The 21,651-nt window shown below is 47.4% G+C and overlaps 1 protein-coding gene across 2 annotated transcripts in view; it reads right to left on the reverse strand.

Annotated features, from left to right (window-relative positions):
* The window catches only part of AGT (angiotensinogen), a 290,330-nt gene that overhangs the window by 29,208 nt on the left and 239,471 nt on the right, over window positions 1-21,651 (reverse strand). For both annotated transcript variants that reach the window (XM_069607999.1, XM_069608000.1), the window contains exon 4: window positions 17,796-17,940. In XM_069607999.1, the coding sequence (XP_069464100.1) occupies window positions 17,796-17,940 (145 nt within the window). The remainder of the gene's footprint in view (window positions 1-17,795; window positions 17,941-21,651) is intronic.

The following is a 21,651-nucleotide window of genomic DNA, read 5'->3' on the forward strand; positions in this document are numbered from 1 at the left end:
TGTTGCTCCGTGTTGTCTTGTTTCCAAGGTGAGCACGTTGCCCCTGAGCTATCCCCCCCGAGACAAACAGCAAACCGAGACAATGGCAGAAAAAACATACTATAACTGCAACTTGCGAAAAGCAAAATACATAGTCCGAAATTGATGCTTATTCTACTTTAAATGCTTTTTGGAAGTTTTTGTTTGCATTGTGAATTTGAGGTGTTTAAGGACAGACTAAATCAGTGACTCACCACTGAAGTGTGCCTGAAATAAACCTTTAATGAGTTTAGCAATTATTGTATAGAATTCCAGAAAGACAAATTATTTGTTATTCCTATTCTATCTTATTTAGGGTCACTGCTCAAAGTGTTACACTTGGGGAAACCCCCTGTATTTTTTTAAGAGGCCTGAACAAGGAAGCCAGCCACTCCAGAAAAAAAGAGCCACATGGCGCTGGATACAGATCAGGAGCTTTGTTTTTTTTCGGTTTTAAACCTTTTTTTTTTTAGGGGTAGCATGGGAGACCACGAGGGTATCAAGGGAGACTGCAGGGATCGCAGCTGCGACCCTTGGTGACCCCCAAATGACGTCCATACCCACAGTTTCAAATGGCAATTCATTCCTTTTGTGACAGACTGTTTGAACAGTACCCAAGGGGGAGTCTTTTGATAAAATGTAATGCAAATTGTGCAATAATTAATAATTGTTCTGCAACAAAGGTCAAAGCTTCTAGCTGCATAGTGAAGTAACTCATCAAACTGGCCTACATGAGCCAACAAATTGGCCCAGTTTGACCAAAAACTGGCCCACACTAGCATTTTGAGTTTTTTGGTTTGGGCATTGCCCTATTGCCCTATGGGCCAGTCCGAGCCTGACTTTCACCACTTTTAGAGCCATCGGCAGCATATAACGTTGGATGAAGCCCTTTCCTGCCATTGACTTGTCTGAAGAGGAGAGAACGGCTGTCGTTCCATGCAATAATCCCTGGGCGTTCTTCAAGTTGTCAGGGGTTTTTGTTTGCTTTTTTCCCCAAGGTTGTTTGGGGTTTGGAGTAGTGCAAAGTTTGCATATTTGATGTTGCCTCTAAGAGTGAGGCATTCAGTTTTCGTAAGAATTTCCTTGAGCCTCTGTTCTTACATGCGGGTACGTTTTTTAACAGATTTATTCCGAGCTTTACCTGGTTGGGTTTTAAGCACATAAGCTTGTTCAGCTGCCCTCTCCGTCGCCTCCCCTCACCCCCCACGTGGCCTCCATCCTCCAATGGCACAACGAGGGACATGGCATGGCGGTTCTCGGGTGAAGGCAGAGACTCCTCCTCTGACGCACCTTGTAAAATGTCTGCGTCAGGCCCGCTCTCTGTATTCAACTTCTGCTGCCCTTTTGCTTTTAGGCTCCCAGCTGGGTCTAATTGGCATAGATTTGTAGCACAAATAAACACTTACAGAAAAACGACCTTCGTGTTAATTGAGTCAAGATACTACTCCTTCTGGATTTTGAATTACGCAAAATTATTCTCATATAATTTGACATGTGAGCTCAGCACAAAGTTCAAGGGGATGAGCGAAGAATGCATTCCCATCCCAGAGGGGGCCAAGGGTTGTATGAGTTGTGGAGAAAACAGGGGCTTAAGTGTAGATTCATAAGCATAAACTGAGGCTTCCCAGGGATGTGAATCATTTGATTGAGATAAGGAGGGAGATTTGCTAAAATCTTCCGCTGCTGCTCCTATAGCTTCTTGGTGCACTTGAATTTCTACTTCACTCGGAGGAGGTGGGTTTTCCAATCCTCCCAACATAGAAAGATCAGAGATCGAGGTTCCCTGCATAGACACTGCCAGTATATTATGCTGTGTAGCCATCTCATTAGGAGCAGATGTAAGAGGTGTCTAATTTATAATAGGGTTTCCATTTGCTTGGTTCATCAGGAAAGAACTATTCTTTCCTGTGATAAGAGAACCTGCTCTCAGCGGCATTGATTCTTCTTGGCCGAAGGCTGACATCACAGCAGCCATTCCCTCTGCAGCCGTTTCATTATCTACTGAGGAGAAATCATAATCAGTGCAAAGAGTGTGTGAGAGTGCTGTGTGTGTTACTTTGACTGATTTATTTAAATTTGAGTTGCCGATTTATGTAAATTTGCCAAGCAGTCAGGACTGCTCCCAGTCGTAACATTTGCACAGAATCTTGTCTAGATTTGACTTTCTTTTAAGCCGTGTCTTCTACTGAAAACTCTGTGTATTCTCTGTGCCTCTTGTAGACTTAGATATACAAACTTGCATGCAGCTCGGCTATCAGCCCAGAGCTGCAGACATCTTCTGTAGTTCTTAGAAACTACATTTCCGGCTTCCCTAGCCTTCTTCAGCACGTCGGTGGTGCGTTAGCATTGGCGCGTTTGAAGAGGCTGGTTGACGCCAGTTAGCATCTGGTGAGTTCTGGTGACTCCCGGTCGTACTGACAGGTATTGCCTAATGTATCTTTGGTATTGTGTTTCATGATAATCTGCTGCCAGGATTCCACCCCAATACGCGTCCTTCATAGCAAGGTGATTCTTCCCCCTGCCTCTTGCCTGGTAAACCATGTAATACATTGGCAGGGCAGCCTTCTAGTGCTCATTTAATTCCCAGCCTCTCATCTACTGCTGACAAGCCATCAGCCTCCTAAACAAAGTAACTAAAGCCAGCATTCCCGTCAACGTGCTTGGTAACTTCAACCTCTGGGCAGATTAACCTTTTGAGAAAATGGGCACCTCTCACATTTCCTCCCAAGACATCTAACACTGGACTCACTGCTTAACTTGTACTCAGACTTACCTTGTATATACCTGCTTGTCCTCTTATTATTATTATTATTTTTGCTTGCATATTTTGTAATATACCTGTCATTCTGTAAGTACTGCCTGTTTGTATTTATCTTGCTGTAACTAAATGATGCGCCCGGTAGCCCCTGGGCCTGGTGAGCTATATAAATAAATAAAATACAAATAACATAGGGTACTCCCAATCTGTGACCGAACCAACACACACTGCAGGCTACACTCTTGACTGGATCCTCTCACATTGCTTGTCTGTGTCAGACATCTCAGTCCTAGCATACCCTTGGTCCGATCACTTTCTTGTGTCTTCTCTCATTCACATTCCTGCCCCCCTTAACCCAGCAGGACCAGCGGTGTCCCCAGTCATTCCACAAAATCAAGAATTTTTTTAAAAAAACCTGTTCCCGAGAATCTATCTCCCATTCTTAAAACCAAACTCATCGAGCTTGAAAAACTTTATAATGCTGACTTGGCTACCTTACCTTTCTCGTGGGAACCATGAATGGTCACTTCTCTCACCCCTCAGCTATCCAGAGTAATCAAACCAGTTTCCATTAAGAATTCCTGGTTCAATCAGGATATTCTTGACCAGAGGCATTCTAAAAGGGTAGCAGAAAGAAACTGGCGCTAATCCCCCTTGCCTCTGATGCTTGCCCTTTACAAACAAGCGTCACAGTACTTAAAGTCAGGTATCATGGCTGCTAAGGCCACCACCTTTAATAATAGGATCTCCCAGGCCAGGTCTAACTCCAAAGAGCTCTTCACAATCCTGAATGAATTTGAAGGTAAATCAGTCATCGGACGAATTGCCACTAAGGATACAAAGTGGTGTCAGGGAATCCACAATGAATTCAAACGTAAATCACTAAACATCAGGCAGCTATTTATGCCCATAGGAAGGCCAATCCATTCTCAGGGGCAGACAATTCCATCCCTGGGTCTAATACGAGGCTTGCTGCACCCCTTAACTTAAAGATAATGAGTTCACTTTCTACCCCTACCACGAGGATGACTTGCCCAAAATCATTAGTTCTATGCAACCTACCGTTTGTCACAGTGACATCTATCCCTCTAGAGTCTTTAAAAACTGCTCCGACATTTTGGTTCCATGGGTCACTAAGTTGGTGAACGGGTGCCCCAGTTTTTTGTTTTTCAACACTTCTTTTTATTATTTTCGTAAGGGGAAGGGATAACAAAACACAGACATGAAACATACAACTTCTGATATGTCATCGGATCCAAGGGTACATTGAAGCTTCGTTTCAACAAACTGGTAACACAGTAGAACTGAAGTCAAAAAGAAAACAGTGGGAGGGGGGAGAGGGGAGACACAAGGAACATCAGTTTTCACAGAAAGCTATTTCGGGAGTCACTTTCTTGCTGCAGTATCTTAGGGTGGGGGGGCCATATCCATGGCCTGAGTTTGCCTTGCGGGCAAGGAGGTGGGAGGGTTGTCTGTGTTGGGTACTGGTTTATCCTCGTGGGTACATGCGTCCGCGATGCCTCCATCGGGTGCCGTTAGTCCAGTTTTCCCATCCATCGCAGGGTTGGAGGCTGTCTTGCCACCCCCGGGAACTGCTGCGTGTAGTCTAGAAAGGGGGCCCAGATTTGGTGGAATTTGCTTCTGTTGTCAAAGCGAGTGGCCGTGATTTTCTCTGCTGCCACTATCTCCCAACATTTGGCCCACCACATTGGGATTGATGGGCCCTCAGGTTGTTTCCATAGCCTGGCGATTGATATTTTTGCTGCCGTTAGGAGGTGCGAACAAAGATCGGCTAGGCGGCCGGTTAGCGGGAGTTGACCGTCACCTGTAGCCCCCAGCAGGACGACTGCAGGGTCCCACGGAATTGTGAGGCCTGTGATTAGTTTGATTTGGTCGAGGACATGCCGCCAGAATTGGGCCACTTTGGGGCAGGCCCACAGTAGGTGGTATAGTGTGCCTTTGTCTGAGCATCCTCTCCAGCAGTGCCCGGGGATGGAAGGCTTGCATCTGTTGAGAATCTCCAGAGTTCGATACTATTTGTAACATACCTTGAACCTTCCTTGTTGGTTATACATTTGGAGCTTTTGTGTGCACGGGACCAGATGCGATTCCATTCCGCTGCCTAAGTCCTTTTCTCATTTGATTATGTAGGGCTCCTTCTTGCTTGGGTCCATTTTATCTAGAAGCTTTTCCCTTTCGGGGAAGCAGCCGTGAGAGTTCTCTCTAGGGCTGATAGTTCTCTGCAGCCACCTTGCTTGACTGCTTCGCTTGATAGCCAATGCCTAAGCTGTGCGTATCTAAACCTTTCTGTTTCCGAGACCTGAAATTTGATCTTGCGGGTCGCCGTTGTCAAAGAAGTCCGCGATGACACATAGGCCTCCCGTTTTCCACTTATTGAAATTGTTCTGGGTGACGCCTGGGGAGAAGTCTGTGTTGTCCCAAATGGGGGTGAGCGGGCCTATCCTGGTTCTGCGGTTCCATTGGCGGGCTGCTTTCTTCCAGCTTGTCACCATATTTCTTGTTGCTGTCAGTGGCCCCTCATTGGTTGGGTAGCTCGGGCTTCTCATGTGTGGTAGGCTTTCTATCGGCGACTGGCACCAATTGTCCTCCAGTATCAGCCAACGAGGTCGAGGGTCCTGTAGTTTCCACACAAAGGTGTGGGATAGCTGAGCTGCAAGGCAGTATCTGTTGACGTCTGGGACCCCCACGCCACCCATTGTGGTGCCCCAGAGCATGATGCGCTTTGGGATCTGCGGCTTCTTTCCTTCCCAGATGAATTGTAAGATGTCTGCTTGTAGCTTTTGGATGGCTTTCTTTTGGACTGTGACTGGAAGGGCCAGGCAGTGCTACAGCAGTCTTGGGACTAAGTTCATTTTTACGGCAGTGATCCTTCCAAACCATGAGATTTCTTGCTTTTGCCATCTGGCTAGGTCCTCTAGGAGGTCTGCGAATAGTGGGCGGAAGTTGGATTTTTAGATTCTTTCCGTTTTATTTGGCGTATGGACCCCCAGATAGGTGAGGTGCTGCTTAGTGCATGGGATTGAGTATTTAGCGCTCAGAAAGGTCTTGTCTGTCTTTTGCACGTTGATGCTCCTTACTGCAGATTTTGTGAAGTTTACCTGAAATCCTGCTGCTTCTTTAAACTTTTATAATTCCTGCCAGATTGCTTGTATGAATTCTTCTGGTTGGGTGGATGTCAGGAGGACATTGTCTGCGTAAAGGGCTACTTTATGGGACTCTCCTCCAACCGCAAGGCCGTGGATCGCTGGGTTTGGTCGTATTCTGTCTGCGAAGGGTTCCATAGAGAGCGCAAATATGAGGGGGGATAAGGGACAGCCCTGCCTGGTGCCTCTTGTGATGGTTATTTTCTCAGACTTTATCCCGTTTACTCTGAGGTGTGTGGAGGGATGTTGGTAGTTAGATAAGATCCATTTGGTAAAGTTAGGTCAGAATCCGTAATGTCTAAGTGTTTCCTTGATGTAGCCCCAGTCCAGCATGTCAAACGCTTTGTGGGCATCCAGTGACATGACTACCAGTTCCGATCCCATTCTGTTGGCAGACTCTATTGTATTGATTGTTCGGCTGATGTTGTTGTGTGTGCTGCGGTCTGGGATAAAGCCAGTTTGGTCCGGGTGCATTATGCTTGGGAGGGCTGGTGCTAGCCTATTCGCCAGGATTTTAGCAAACAGCTTGGCGTCATTGTTTAGCAGGGTGATGGGTCTGTATGAGGCGCACCGGGTCCGCTCTTTCGCTGGTTTTGGAATGAGGACCGTCGTTGATTCTTCCATTGACGGGGTTGTGGAGCCCGTCTCAAGGGATGAATTGAGTTGCTAGCTGTGGGGACAAGATGTTGGTGTATTTCTTGTAAAATTGGGCTGTGAAGCTGTCCGGCCCCGGCGCTGTGTTTTTTAGTGTGCGGATTGTTTCACCTACTTCCTCCGCTGTAATTGGGTGTTCCAGTGTTTCCAGTTGAGAGTATAGAGGCGCTCTTTGGGCGGGTGCCAGAAAGCTCAGTTGCGCCAGTTTAGATGTTGGGGGTCCGGCCATGGTTTCTCTGTGGTGCTGTGTCATGAGTTCGAGGATGTCTGGCTTTGTGTAGCGTAGGGTGCCCTTCGGGTCTGTCAGGCATTGGATGTTATTCCGTGAGTGTAATTTTTTCAGCTTGTGCACCAGCAGGCGGTTCGCTTTGTTGCTGTTCAAGTAATAGTATTGCTTTGTGTAGGTCAGGGCCTTGGTTGAGCGGTCCGCCAGGTGCATTTCTAGTTCAGATTTCGCTCTCTTGAGTTCCCGGCCGGTTGCTTTGGCTTGGTGCTTTTTGAAGGTATTTTCCAGTTCCTTGACCCGTTTCTCCAGCTTGTCCTGTTGTAGTTGGTTGAATCTCTTTGAGCCTCGATGACAGTTGATCTCTACCCCACGGATCACTGGTTTCATGGTGTACCAGATGGTTGCCTTTGAAATGTCATCGGTCGAGTTCTCCGCAAAGTAGTTTGTAAGTGCTTCGACTATTTCTGTTCTGCAAGCCACGTCCGCCAGGATTTGGTCTTGCAGTTTCCAGGGCCATCTCAGCGTTTCTGGCATTCCCAGGGTCCGTAGATGCATAACGATTGGAGCATGGTCTGAGATAACTCTCAGGCCAATTTGGATGTCCTCAACACAGGGGAAGAGCTCGCTGGAGGTCAGTAATAGGTCAATGTGTGAGTGACCTGGGTGGACGTGCGAGAAAAATGAGTAGTCCCTCTCCTTCTTATTGAACAGTCTCCAGGTGTCTATGGTTCCGGTTTCCCACATGAACTCCGCCTTGGCAAGTGCTTTGATGTAGTCCTCCCTGGTGGAGGGGGAGTGTTTGTCCAAGTCCGGGTCAGGTGTTAGGTTAAAGTCTCCACCGATTAACAGTTGACCCTTGGAGAATGCCGCCATTACTGGTAGGAAGTTGCAGAGAAAATGGTCTTGGGTGCTGTTCGGGCTAAGGTGATGGGGAGGTCGATGAGGAGGCCTTTCAGTAGCAGGTAACGCCCTTCTGGGTCCCTTTTAATTGTGATCTGGGTCAGAGGCAGATCGTGGCTGAGGAGGATGGCCACTCCTCTCTTTTTTTGGGCGGAGGAAGCGAAATAGAGTATTGGGTAGCGGAGGAAGGAGATCTGCTTTTCATCGGCGGCTAGAAGGTGCGTTTCTTGTAAACAGACGACGTACGCCGATGATTCGGAGAGTTTTCGCTCCACCGATTTCCTCTTGTCTGGGGCGTTCAGACCTTGCACATTCCAGGTCAACATGGTGAGTTCCCTATCTGGCGTTGCCATTTGGGTTGAGTGCATTTACTAGTTGGGGAAGTCCATCTGTTGGTGTTTGTAGCGCATAGCTTAACTTAGGTTTCTGTGGTTTCCGCTCCCTTTGAGGAGAGTTCCCATCTCTGCGACTCCATTCTCCCACCTTGAACAAAAACTTGGTTTTACGGGCCAGCCTTCCACCAACGGGGCCTACGGCCGGGCCAACGTAGCCAACTAGGTTGGAGGCGATCGCGCCTCTAGTGTTTACAGTGTAACAAGAGGTTTTCCCCCTTATGTAGGGTTCGAGTTCTTTTGGGTTGGGGTTCTTGTTTCGTTAGCTCTCTAGGGTTGTTCTTATGGGGGAGAACCCCTATGTTGATTAGGTCGGGGCAACCCTAGTGCCTGATGTCGTGGTCCCAGCGGGGGCCCAGGGTGCAGGTTCATGGGTTGTTCTGTAGCTCATCTCATCGGTTGTTTGACTTTTGGTTCTTGTTCTTGGGGGCGGGCCCGCACACCCTGCGGCGGCTTTCGACTCGGGACCATGAGTTCAAGAGTTCACGCCTGGAGTCTCCGGGGTCGGGTTCTGCTACGCCTGATTCCTCCTCCCCGGCTTTGCGGTTCATGAAGTTTTCTGCTTCTCTATGGCAGGATATCTGTCGCGCTCTTCCCTCCCAGGTGAAGGTCAGGGCTGTGGGGAAGCCCCACCGGTACGTGGTCTTCTTTTCGTGGAGCCATTCTGCCATTGGCTTTAGGGCTTTCCGTTTTGCTAGCGTCGGTGTCGTCAGATCCTGGTACAGGGATATTGCTGCATCTGTGAAGTTGATTCGGGCCGAATTTCTGGCCTCTCTCATTATTTCCTCCTTGACTCGGAAGAAGTGCACGCGGGCCAGGACGTCTGGGGGAGAGGAGGAATTTTGCCTCGCCCGGGTTCTATGTACCCTGTCAAGTTCTAGGGGGCCTCGTCTGGGAGAGTTATGATGAAGCGGAATAGGTCTTTCACATAGTGGCCCAGGTCGTCGTCAAGACCGAGGTGGGGATCCCTCTAAGGCGGATGCTGTTGCGCCTCAATTTATTTTCTGCGTCCTCCTGTTTGGCTTCGAGGGTGCTACATCTAGCCTTCAGAGCTGTGATCCTGTCCGTGCCTGCCCCAATTTCAAAGTTTTGCTCGTAGATGGTGGTTTCTATTTATTCCTTCTCGCCTGGTGGCCCAGTTTTTGAAGGAAGCATGGATCACGCCCCTTCTCAAAAAGAGTAACCTTGACCCCTTCTAAGGTGGGTAGTATCGCCCTATCGCGAACTTCCCTTTTTTGCTCAAAGTGCTGAATCGAGAGGCTTTTCTACAATTTCAGAGCTGCATTGAGAGAAACAATATTCATGACCCATGTCAGTGTGGCTTCAGAGCCAGACATGGTACTGAGACTGCCCTTCTTTATTTAAAATCCAATCGTTCCCTTATCGTGGATAATGGTCCCTCCACCCTATAAATGCTACTGGACCTCTCAGAGGCCTTTGACCTTGTGGATCACTCCTTTTTGGTCACTAGGCTGTGAGAGGTAGCAGGCTGCTCCGAGGCTGCCGTTCGGTGGGTTGCATCTTTCCTGGGACCCCACAATGCTAGAGTCACAGTGGAAGGTGCAGGATTCACTCCAGATGCGATCTCCTGTGGGGTACCGCAGGGTTCCTGTATTTCACCGACTCTTTTTAACCTGTATATCCTGCCTTTCCTGACATTTCTTGACGACCTGGGTGTCCAATAGGCTAATTACGCTGATGACACCCAGGTTGTCCTGAAGCTCTCGGGTATCTACGCGCAAGACACAGTAACCATTTATGTGATCTACGGCGCCACCCAGGCCTGGATGGCAGCCAATGTGCTGCCACTGAACAAAGATAAAACAGAGCTTCTGATTGATGCCTCAGGGCCTCGGTTGAAAAAGCTACCCACAGACTTCCAAAGCTTCAACATCGCTGGTTCCACGATCCCAGTGGCGAAAAGTGTAAAGACCCTTGGGGTCATGTTTCATGCCAAACTTAACATGTAACCTCAGGTTGCCCTTCTCTGGGCGTCCTGTGGCTACATCAATAAACTCCTCAGCCACATTTGTTCTTTCCTTTCACCTGCAAACATGTGCCTACTTGCTTCAGCATTGGTTAACTCACGCCTGGATTACTGTAACAGTTTGTTCCTGGGCACTTCACAGGCGAACTTGGCAGCACTCCAGGTGATTCAAAATGGAGCAGTCTGGGCAACTAAGTATCTTGTCAGATGAGTTCACATAACCATTGCGAGGATGGAGTTTCACTGGCCCCCAGTCAAACATTGTGTTACTCACAAGGCCCTAAAGCTGAGTCACAAATGTCTTAATCTCCAGTCCCCCTACTATCTCAGTGTGCATACTAAGGTCTACCAAACTTGCCGCTCACTCCGATCCTCCAACCAGGCGAGCCTCCAACAATCGAAATTCAAACTGAAAGGTTTCGGTGGCACCACTTTCAGCGTTCAGGCCCCCCTGGCCTGGAATGCCCTTCCTCCCAATCTGAGAAAGATAATACCCTTGTCGGATTTCAAGAAAAGGATCAAGACCCATGTTTTTAACCTTGCATAACTGAACCTTGCCTCCCCTCTCTTCTGCTGACTCTCGTTGTCTTGTGCGCGTGGTGCGTTACAAAAATTAAAATAAGTAAATAAGGGTATATAGTTATATAGGGCGGCTGGAATTGTATGTACTGTTTTACTTCTCAATTTGTACATAACCGCCCGTTTTATCGTGTAACTTGCACCTCCCTTACTAGCCCTGGGAAATCCAGGGAATTTATGGGTGGGCTGAGCCTGGTGGTCTGGTCTGGTTCTTAGGGCCAAGCACGAGCCAAGCTTGGGAAATGGCCACGTGAAACCGGGGAGGGGCCATGGTTGGGGCAGGAAAAGGAGGTGGGGCAAGAAAATGAGCTAAAGGGGTTGGGTAGGCAACAGAAAGAGCTAGAGGGACAAGAAGAAGTGCTAAAATTGACTGCAGAAAGAAAAGGGGCTAAAGAGGACAAGAACAGGGGCCGTGGAAAGAATACGGCTTAAAGGGCCTGGGGCGTGAAAAGGGGCTAAACGTGACAGGGGGTAAAAAAGGGGCTAAAGAGTGACGCTTAACAAAAGGGGCTAATCGGTCTGGGGCAACAAAAGGGACTAAAGGGACTGGGGGCAACAAAAGAGGCTAAATGGGACTGGTGGTCAAGCAAAGGGGTTAAGGGGCAAGGAAAGGGACTAAATGGGACTGGGGTTCAAGAGGGGCAACACATGTCTGGGGCAGCTAAAGGGGCTAAGTGGGACTGGGAGTATCAAGGAAAGGGGCAATATGAACCTGGTCCAGCTAACAAGATTAAGGGGCAACAAAAGGGGATAAAGGGTACTGGGAGGAGCAAGAAAAGGAGCTAGTGGGCAACAAAGGGGCTCACATACCTTGTCGAATTTGCTGCTGCTGTTGCCTCACAGCACCACCAGGAAGTGGTCCAGTTCTGCTCCAGCCAATCAATGAATGGCTGGGGCGGGACCAAAATAAAAATACACACTCCTGTTGTGCCGGCAGCACATACAGGAGTGTGTCTGACTGACTTGAGGTCCCGGCCACCTGACTTCCTGGGAGGGACCAGCAGTCAGGCGGCTGGGATCGGAAGACAGGCAGACATGCTCCTCTATGGAGCACGTCTTTTTATTTTAAAAATACATTAAAAGACAACTGGGCGGGCACCCGGTTGGGCTGGTGGCCGGCCCCTGCTCTGGGCAGACACTGACCCGAGAGGGGGATAATGCCAGAGCCCTAAGTGGGGCTCGGGCCGCCCGAGCCCCGCCCGGCTCGCCCAGCTCTATCCCTTATGGGCAGACAGCATCACTTACCAGGCGGCTCAACAAACGCTAAGGGTGCTAGTAAACTAGAGCTTACGCACAACAATACTAATGCCAGATACGAGCACATCCATACTTGCCTAGACTGCCATGACTGCATTCGTCCTCCTGCATTCTGCTTTCAGCGCTCGCCGCCAGGGATATTATTTAAATTGCTGATGTGCAGCAATTAAATAGACCCCAAGCATAACACCGACTACCACAACTGTACTCATTCTCCTGCACTCTGGGCCAGGGGACGTCATTTAAATTGCTGATGTCCAGCAGTCAAACAGTCCCAAGTACAACATCGAATGAGACGACTGCATTCGCCCTCCTGCACTCTGTTTTTGGCACTCCACCCTGCGGACGTTATTTAAATTTCCGATGTGGAGCAGTCAAACAGAACCCAAGAACAGTATTGACTACCATGACTGCTCATCCACGTGCATTCCCCTTTCGGCACTCTTGCGCCCAGGGACATTATTTAAATTGCTGATGCGCAGCAGTCAAACATGTCCCAAGTACAACACAGACTGCCATGACTGCACTTGCCCTCCTGCCCTCCGCATGCTTTCTATATGGGAAAGGAAATGTACCCATTACAAATTGGAGGACGTAAGACCGACCCTCTTGCCCTGCACTATCATGCCTTAACCTCTCAAGTGCTGGACTTCAATGATTTGCTGTGTAAATAAGACCAAAATAAGGATATTAGTACAACATATATATGTTTGTGACAGTTTATGACAGTGATAAATCCTAGTGACAAAGCATTCCTCGCTTGTCTGTCATTTTCCAAATCCACTCTTTCTATTAAACCGCCTGATGAACAATAATAATATACTACTAAAAAGTAGTGGTGGGAGAGCCATTGCTGGCTCGAACCTTTTTAGAGGCAAATGCATGGCTCGGATGCCTTTGTGAAAGAAATACTAAAATGGAGCCGAGCCAAGCATCAGGCATCCTCCATTATATTTGCAGAGTAAATTAAAATGACACCGCCTGCCACCTAGTGATAGTTGCAATCATGTACTTACATAGAGTACTTTGTTTAGCCTGGCCAGCAAGCATGCGTAGTCTGAAACCCTCAAAATCGGCAACTGTGCAAGAAGAAAACTTAGCTTCCACACTTCACCAATCTATGCAATACTGGGAAAATCACTCTACCTAAATGGGTTATATTTACTTTGGCTGCCACAACTGGGAGCACTTAGAAGTGATTGGGCCTCATTACGAGTCCGGCGGTAACTGCGGCGGTAAAACCGCTGCGGTTACCGCCGGACTCATATTACCATTCCGCCTCCGTGACTCCCAGAATTACCAGGGCATTACATGGGACTCAATGGGAATGGGGAAGTGGAAACACCGGCACTTCCACGTCCGCCTGCAGGTGGGAGGTGTTCAACCCGCCAGGTCAGACTTGGCGGGAAGATCACCTCCCGCCTGCAGGACTCGGGATCCGGCGGTCTGGAATTAACAGTGGCGGTGGGTTTACCGCCACTGTTAATTCCAGACCGCCCAACCCGTAATGAGGCCCATTGTGTTAAATACGCAATACACAAAAGCCTGACATATATAGTGTATTAAACTACAGTGATTATGGATACAGTGCACACCAGAGGCTCAAGTATTACTGAACTTGCTCATTGCTCTGTCACTTATGCGCCATGTTTCTCTGCTAATGGAAAAGTGAAACAGATTATGTACTACACTGTTTGGTGGTCAAACGGTTTGCCTGGGTTATTCTCTGTTAGTGTACAGAGAGCCTTTCAGGACACTTTCTTTTACTCTCTCCCCGGGCTCTAAGCAGTGGCCATGCAGTCTCCATGTACCCAGTTTGTGAATGAGGCAGTGGGAGGTAACAGCGGCCTTGGGCAAACAGGATGCTTGCCTAGACATGAGGCTTTCAATCTGCCACACCATTCTTTGTGTGATAGTTAGAACCACTCACCCAGGTTAATAAAGGGTGTGCACATTAGTAGAGTAGTTCAAGTAGTAGTAGTTGCGGTTATGGTGGGACTTTGGGGTTTTTTGTTTTGTTGTTATGGAAAAGGAGGAGTGTTGCATGGCACCCCTGTAAGGGCCATGGTATCTCCCAGTGTGTTTTGGTGTGGTCACATGGTTACCCATGTGACCAACTTAATAAAAGGTCTGAGCCGCTTCCGGCTCGGCAGTCAGACCACCATCAGGCTCCAGTGTCGTTCTTTAAGCACCATGCTGGTGCAGCAGTGCAAGCGCTGGGCCCAAGGAAGGGGCCCAGCACGAGGACAGTGCCCCTGCCGGGCAACGCGTCCCTGGGTGATCCCAATGCCATGTGACCATGGCTAATGAAAGGGCCCTGCCTGGGTGCCCCCAGAGCCGGGGCTGCTGTGAGCCGGGTGCCCCCGGCCACGTGTGGAGCTCCGGTGACCCGGAGCGGTTGGGGTGACCCCCACCCTCGAATGTGCGGTGTGATCGCCGCATCCAGAAACCCCGTCGGGTGACCCCGACATGAGCATGAGGGCCTGCCTGGTGACCCGGAGCAGCCCCCCCAACAGCCAGGCCCTCAGGCTGAGCTCTGCCTCAGCTATACCCATGAATACTTTGGCTTCTGCACCGCTACTAAAATGTAAGGTGTTTTTTTCCAAATACTTCTAATATTTAGCATTCTGACGGGAAGACAGTACCTCCAAATTGCTGGTGGTCAGTGTTGGGTGCTTACTGAAACTCTTTCAGGGTAATAATCGCCCTTCAGCACAATGGTACACTGCTGAACTTAAATATTTGCATCTGGCGCTCAGACAAGCTGAACGAAGATGGCGTCGATCCTATGAACCGATACGTAAATCTACTTTCCATCAGGTCACACTTGATTACCATGTAGCTATTAAAGCAGCAAAACAGCGCTTCGTTTCACGGAAAATTGCATCTGCACTCAATAAGCCCAAAGAATTACTCTCATCGTCACTTCTTTCTCTTCTTCTTTGCGTTTAACCCCAGCGCAGTACCCTCTCAAAAATGTGACTCTCTGTCTCATTTTTTTATAACTAAAATTGATAAGATTCGCTCTGATATTAGCAACTGTAAGGCTCACACCTCTTCTGTGGTTAATGGGGAGGAGGCTCCCGCTTCTTCTTACTACTGGTCTTTTTGGGAGTTCTCTTCTGAGGACGTCCTGTCAGCAGTGAATCGCGTTAAATCTTCCTATCCTTTGTACCTGGTGCCTCTGTGGATAATGCAGGAAATGATGCCTTCTATTCTATCTTGTTTCACAGAGGCTGCCAAATGCTCCTGTCAGACCGATACCATCCTGTCTATGCTCAAACAAGCAACTGTGATGCCGCTCTTAAAAAAACCTTCACTGGATACCTCTGTTCTATCTAACTATTGTCCTATTTCTCTCTTGCCTTTTTCTATGAAACCTCTTGAATCTCATCTCACCTCTTCTTTCTTACTTTTTGGAATCTTCCTCCTTTTTTGATCCCTTTCAATCCGATTTCCAACCAGAGCGTGGGACTGAGAGTGTCCTGGTGCCGGTTTTGGATGATCTTACCCTGCTGGTAGATAATTGTGGTGTGGATGCAGTGATTTTACTGTATCTTTCTGTGGCATTTGATACCATTGACCACGCCACCCTTTCATCTCAGATGGCGGCATGCGGCCTCTCTGGTCCTGTTCTGTCCTGGTTCTCTTCTTTCTTGGAGCATAGGTCTTAATCTCTTTTGCTTCCTCCTTTTCTGTCCTCTACTCATTCACTTTCTTGTGTATTTGTATTTGTATTTATTAAATGTTTTATCGCGCTTTACGCCAAAGCGCTGTACATAACAACAAGAATACATTAGAAGCATGAGTACCAAACTTGAGTCAAATAATTGAGAACAGTATGCAGAACAATTTACTGTGAGCTAAGAACAAGATACAAATTGAGGAAGAGTAAGAAGGAAGTAATAAGGAGCTGTCACGAGGGAGGATGAAGAAGGTGAGATATTAAGGAGGAGCGGAAGGAGGAGTAAGAGGAAATGGAGCGGATAAGGAGTGGTAGAGAGTTCCAGTGTAGAAGGCCGAGGAGCTGAAAGGATCGGAAGCGGGAAGGGGTGCAAGTTGATGGTGGAGCAGTGAGGAGGAAGAGGTTAGCAGAATGGAGGGGCGAGAGGGAGTGTAGAAAGAGAGGAGGTAGGAAAGGTAGGGAGGGTCAAGATCATGAAGATATTTAAAAATGAGGCAGAGAAAGTTGAATTTAAGTTGTGAATGAAAGGGAAGCCAAACAAGAGAGGAAAGCGAAGAGGAGATGGAGTCATGAGGAGAGAGGAAGCCAAGAGTACGGAAAGCAGAGTGATAGAGGGATTTGAGGGGGGCAGGTTGAGAGGCAGGGAAGCCAAAGAGGAGAGCAGAACAGTAGAATAGACGGGAAAAGATAAGGGATGAAATTAAGAGTTTGGTAGCGTGGAAGGTGAGGGAAGATTGGATTTTGCGAACACTGAAGAGGTGATAGCGACAGGCTCGGGAGGTATGAGAAATGTGGTGAGTAAATGAGATGTTAGAGTCGAGGTGGAGGCCAAGATTGCGGCCAGAGGTTGAGAAGGGAAGATTGGTAGGGGGAAAGAGGATAAAAGGAGCGGAGAGGGAGGAGGAAGAGTATTGGCAGGAAAGAATAAGACTTCAGTCTTGTCAGTGTTAAGGGAGAGAAAGTGGGGAGACATCCAGTTTTTGATAGCTGTGAGACAGGAGGAGAGTTTGAGGTGGATATCGAGAGTGAAGGAAGAGAAGGAGAGGAAAAGCTGGGTATCGTCAGCATAGAAATGGTGACAGATACAGAAGGAAGAGCTAATAGGAGCAAGAAGGGTGGTGTCCCTGAAGGCTCTGCCTTATCCCTAATTCTTTTTAGCATCTATGTGTGGCCATTGTTGGATCTCATCCACTCTCACAGCTTCCGGTGCTATGCATATGCTGACGACACCCAGATCCTGGTGCGTTTAGATCTTGACCAGGCTGGCATGTCCTCGGCTCTGTACAATAGCCTGGGAGCCGTGAAGGGATGGATGGACCTCAATTGGCTTAAACTGAATGGGGATAACACGGAGACTATGGTGGTAGATTCAACCTCTGATTCTATTTCCTTCTCTCCATCTTGCTGGCCTCTTTCACTTGGTGATTTCACAGTGAAAGAAGTTAGAAATCTGGGAGGGATTTTTTTCGGCTTCTCTTTCCATGGCCTCACAGATTGGCGCGTTATGTAAAACCGGTCACTTGATCTTCTAGACCCTTTGGAAGATACTACCTTTTCCTCCGGTCCATCTCTGCCCTTTGGTTGTGGCCTCTCTTATCAATAGTCAGATCAACTATTGTAATGCTCTCTATTTTGCCCAACCACAAGGATTGGTTCACCGGCTTCAGCTTTTGCAGAACATGGACGCTCGGACAAACATGGCTACGCCATATGATGCGCACATCAGCCCTGTTATTAGGGCTCTGCACTGGCTTCCTGTATCGCAACACATTACATTTAAATCTCTTCGTATAGTTCCCCGCGCCTATTACCATCAAGGCACGGATTATCTTCAGCAGAAATGTTTACACTATGCTCCTTAGAGAATGCTAGGGTCTAGTCTTGCCCATCTATTAGTGATTCCTAAACATCGTTGTGAAAGAGTAGGTGGGCATGCATTCTCGGTAGCAGCCAGTATTCTATGGAACAAACTGCCCTCTGCACTCAGAAGCACGGTTACCCATCTTCAATTCAGACGTTCTCTCAAAACCTTACTGTTTTAGCTTCTTGCTCATATTACCTTGTCATTCTTGCGCCAAGATGCCTTTTGGTGAATGTGCACACTATGAGTGTAAATTAACACAACATAACATGTGTTTCAACAATTCTGCTTGAAACATACAAGCATGCACTGACCTTTCCAACTCGGATATCAGCATCACTCATGCGACTCAGATCAGATTTCTTCCCAAGCAAGTTGGGCAGCTGAATATGCGCAAGAATGTCTTGGATGTCATAGGTGCTTTCAATGGATAGTTTTGGCATGGTTAAATGAACAGATCTGTAGGAAAGAAGAAACAGATATTACAAACCAGGCATGCTTTCCTGCGGGTCATGTACTTAAAGAATAGCATGGAATAGCAGTAGGGTCAGTGTAGTAATTGGTGGGGCCAGGGGTCTGTTAACCCCGAGACCAACTGATTAGAATAACTCTCGGTGGTTCATCAGAGATGGCTGAATGGCTTGAAGGGAGAGTGGGGGCACCAAAAAGGAAAGAGAAGAGGCTGCTGTCTCATTCTAAAAAGGCAGGATGGTTTGCAAGTGTAATGGAAAGAGACCCAGTCAGGGGTGTAATAGTAGACGTGTGCTACACATGCAACCCCTCTTCGCCCATGGCATAACTAAACGTAGAAAGTATACATATGTGATTCTCTCGTAAATGGATCTTTTATTGTTTTATCTCAAAATCGCAAACAGTTTGTGGGTACATTGAGTCCGTCCCATATGAAATCAAGAGCCCCAGATGCTTAGGTCAATAGTTTTCAATGTCAGAAGAAATGTTTTGCTCACTCTTACATGAAAAAAACAGGCCTGTCCTCTTTTAGCTATTTCAACTCATTTAATGGGGTCAGAGAACAAATAGGCATTTCGAGTTGCTGAACTCATTTTAACTTTTGGCTCAACAGTGTGTGGTGAGGTAGCCCTTCTTAGGACGGGTGTCTGTCACATTTAGACTTCTCCTATTAAGCAACCCAAAAGCCCATGTATTTTTATTTGTTTTTTTGTAATGCGCCAGTAGCCCACGGGCATCAAGGTGCACATTCACACAAGATTTGCAAACAAATAGACGGGACAATCAGAAGAGTCTGGAGAAGCCCAGCCAGGGAGAAGTTAGTCTATTACTCAAATAGTAGAGTTTTTAGGGAGCGGCGGAAGTTCCTTAGATTTTTATCCTGTCTAAGACTCAAGGGAAGAGAGTTCCAGATTGTGGCTGACCGGGTGTGGAACGATCTTCCTAGTCCATATGTACATCTGAATCCTAGCCACTTAATCTGGGTCGGATGTAATGAACGTAAGGTTCTGCAGGGATTGTAGCTCGCCACAACAGATTTTAAGTAGGAAGGGGCAGTTCCATGCAGACACTGATGGACTAAAGTGGCTACTTTCCTTAAAATAAATGTGTGCCTGCACCAGAAGCCAGTGCAGATCTCTTCTGTGATTTGAAATATGATCTCTCCTAGGTACTCCCTTAACAATGCGGACAGCGTCATTTTGAATAATTTGGCATTTTTGTAGGCATGATTTGTTTGTGCTTATCAGAAGGGTGTTGCTATAGTCCAGCCTAGATAGTACAGTTGCTCTAGCTATAGTTGCACTGTTTTTTTCTGAGAGGAAGGGGTGGATGCTTCTTAACAGTCTGAGATAGTACGCACAGTTCCTTGAGACTTGGTTTACATGGGTTTCTGCGCTCAGAGAGGGCTCAAGATAGATGGCTAGCGTTTTTACCTTTCTGGATTCTGAAGTTCTGCTAGTTATGAGCCAATTTGGATCTTGTTTGTGGGGGACCGTAGATCAATATTTCCATTTTACTACCATTGAGGCACAGCCAGTAGTTTGTCATCCAAGACTCCACGAGGTTGTATGTGTGTTCAACAGTGGCCGTGTCGTGCAGTCATTTCCACTGATCTCTAGGACGAGCTGTGTTTCGTTGGCGCAGTTCGTGAAAATATACCCCTTTCCTCTAGGAGCGAACACATTGGCCTAATATATAAGTTGAAGAGGACAGGAGACATGGGTACTCCTTGGGGTATGCCGCATCAAATGGTTGCTTGGAGGGACAAAGAGTCCCCCCAGCAAATGCTTGACATGCGATGCAACAGGAACGACTTGACCCAGTGTGTTGTTTCCTTTGCGTAGTTGCCGAGGTCTCCCAGTGTTCAAAGAAGGCGTTTGTGGTGAAGGAGATCGAACACAGCCGACAGGTCAAGAAGGACCAGTTGTACGGCCTTTCGTTTGTTAATGGTATTTAGCATGTGTGTCTGAAGGTCAACGAGGGCTGTTGCCGTGCTATGCACTATTCTGAAACCTAATTGCCTGCCATGGAGGATCCCACCTGCCTCCACAGCCGCTTGAAGCTGTAAGGTAGTCACTTTACCCAGGATTTTTAAGAGAATGTTGGAGTTGGTAATGGGCTGTAGGTTAGGTGCGTCCTTAGGATCCAGACCAGGCTTTTTACCAGTGGAGTGACAGAGACCCTCTTGATAGCATATGGGATGTGCTTGTCACAGAAGGATGAGTTGACCAAGCGGGTAAGAAAAGTAGCAAAGGCCTCTTTATGGTCCAGGATAATTTTAGGTGGCAAGATGCTTTCAGGGCTTGATGTGGGGCACATGGTGGCAAGTGATTTCTCCACGTCAGCAGGGGGTAACAGCTAAAAAAAGAATTTGGGGAGTTCCTTGTTTGTTAAGAGGCTGTTTGCTATGTTTCCTGTAGGTGGAGAGTTGGCTTGGTGTTTTTTTATTTGTTCACAAGCTTTGGTCACTTTAGATGCGAATGCTGCTTGTACATCCATGCAGTCCTGGACCGATGGCGATAATGGAACCAATTGGGCTCTAGGTGTTTCCATTGATTTAAGGATCTTGAACAATTTCCTTGGACTGTTAGTTTTTGTTTTTGTGATAGTATTTTTATAGCATTTTTCAAGATTTTTGCATGCTAATTTATTGGCGTCTGAAGGAATTTAAAGCCACTGTGAGTATAGTTTTCTTTCAGACTTTTTCAGGAGACTAAGTTCTGGGGTAAACCAGTTTTGATGATCCACGTTATCTCTGACTGACTTGGTTTCAAGTGGAGCGATTCTGTTTAATAATCTTGTGATTGTGTTGTTATAAGAGGTCACAAGAGTCTCACCTGAGTCTGAGTCCGATGCATTAGTCATAAGCTCATCCAAGCACCCTTGGAGGTCTGAGGGCTGTGGCCTTTTCAAGTTACGACTATTACCTTTTTTGTTGGATTGATGATTTTTGGGGTTGGGTCTTTTACTTGGTTATGAAACTCAATAACATAATGGTCCGACCATATGCACGGGATGATGCTGGCAATATGCACGGTTAAGTTCCTTGCCACCACCCAGTGCAGCACATTGTTTTTTAGCCGTGGTAGGGTCGTTATTGCAGACTTGATGGTTGATATTATTAAGAACTGATTCCAGGTCAATGACATCTTTATCCGCTGTATTGCCTCGCCAACGGAGTAAGTCCCCTAGGAGAAGTGGTGGAGCAATTTGGTCCATTTAACTTACTCAGAATCTGAGAGATTTCATTGTTGAAGCCTTCCATATCAGAAGGCGGGGGACCGTAGATCAGAATAAAGTTGACAGCGCTGCGGTCTGGCGGGGTCATTTTTAGATGGGAATTTCGCAGTCTTGACAGTGGCACGGGCGGAAAGAAGTTTGAACTTGTGTTTTGCAATGTTGGACACCCCTCCCCCATGGCCCTGGACCCTATTTTTCCAATAGATGGTGTAGTTCTCTGTGATCCACGTTTCTGACAGACACAGCATATCTAAGTGCCTATCTGTAATGAAGTCATGTATGTCTAAGGCGTGCTTGTTAATGGGATTTAGTATTCATTAGGGCCATTTTCAGGGTGTTTTTTAACTTGGCTGGAGAAGGGGCTGCCCCTGTTTGAACGTTAGCAGAGATATGCCCTGCAGAGTTTGATCTGTTACTATGATTTCTAAAAAACACACAGTAGAACCTGGCTGGGATTTG

This window comes from Ambystoma mexicanum, chromosome 4q, assembly GCF_040938575.1.
Source record: "Ambystoma mexicanum isolate Mex_15411 chromosome 4q, UKY_AmexF1_1, whole genome shotgun sequence".
Classification (NCBI taxonomy): domain Eukaryota; kingdom Metazoa; phylum Chordata; class Amphibia; order Caudata; family Ambystomatidae; genus Ambystoma; species Ambystoma mexicanum.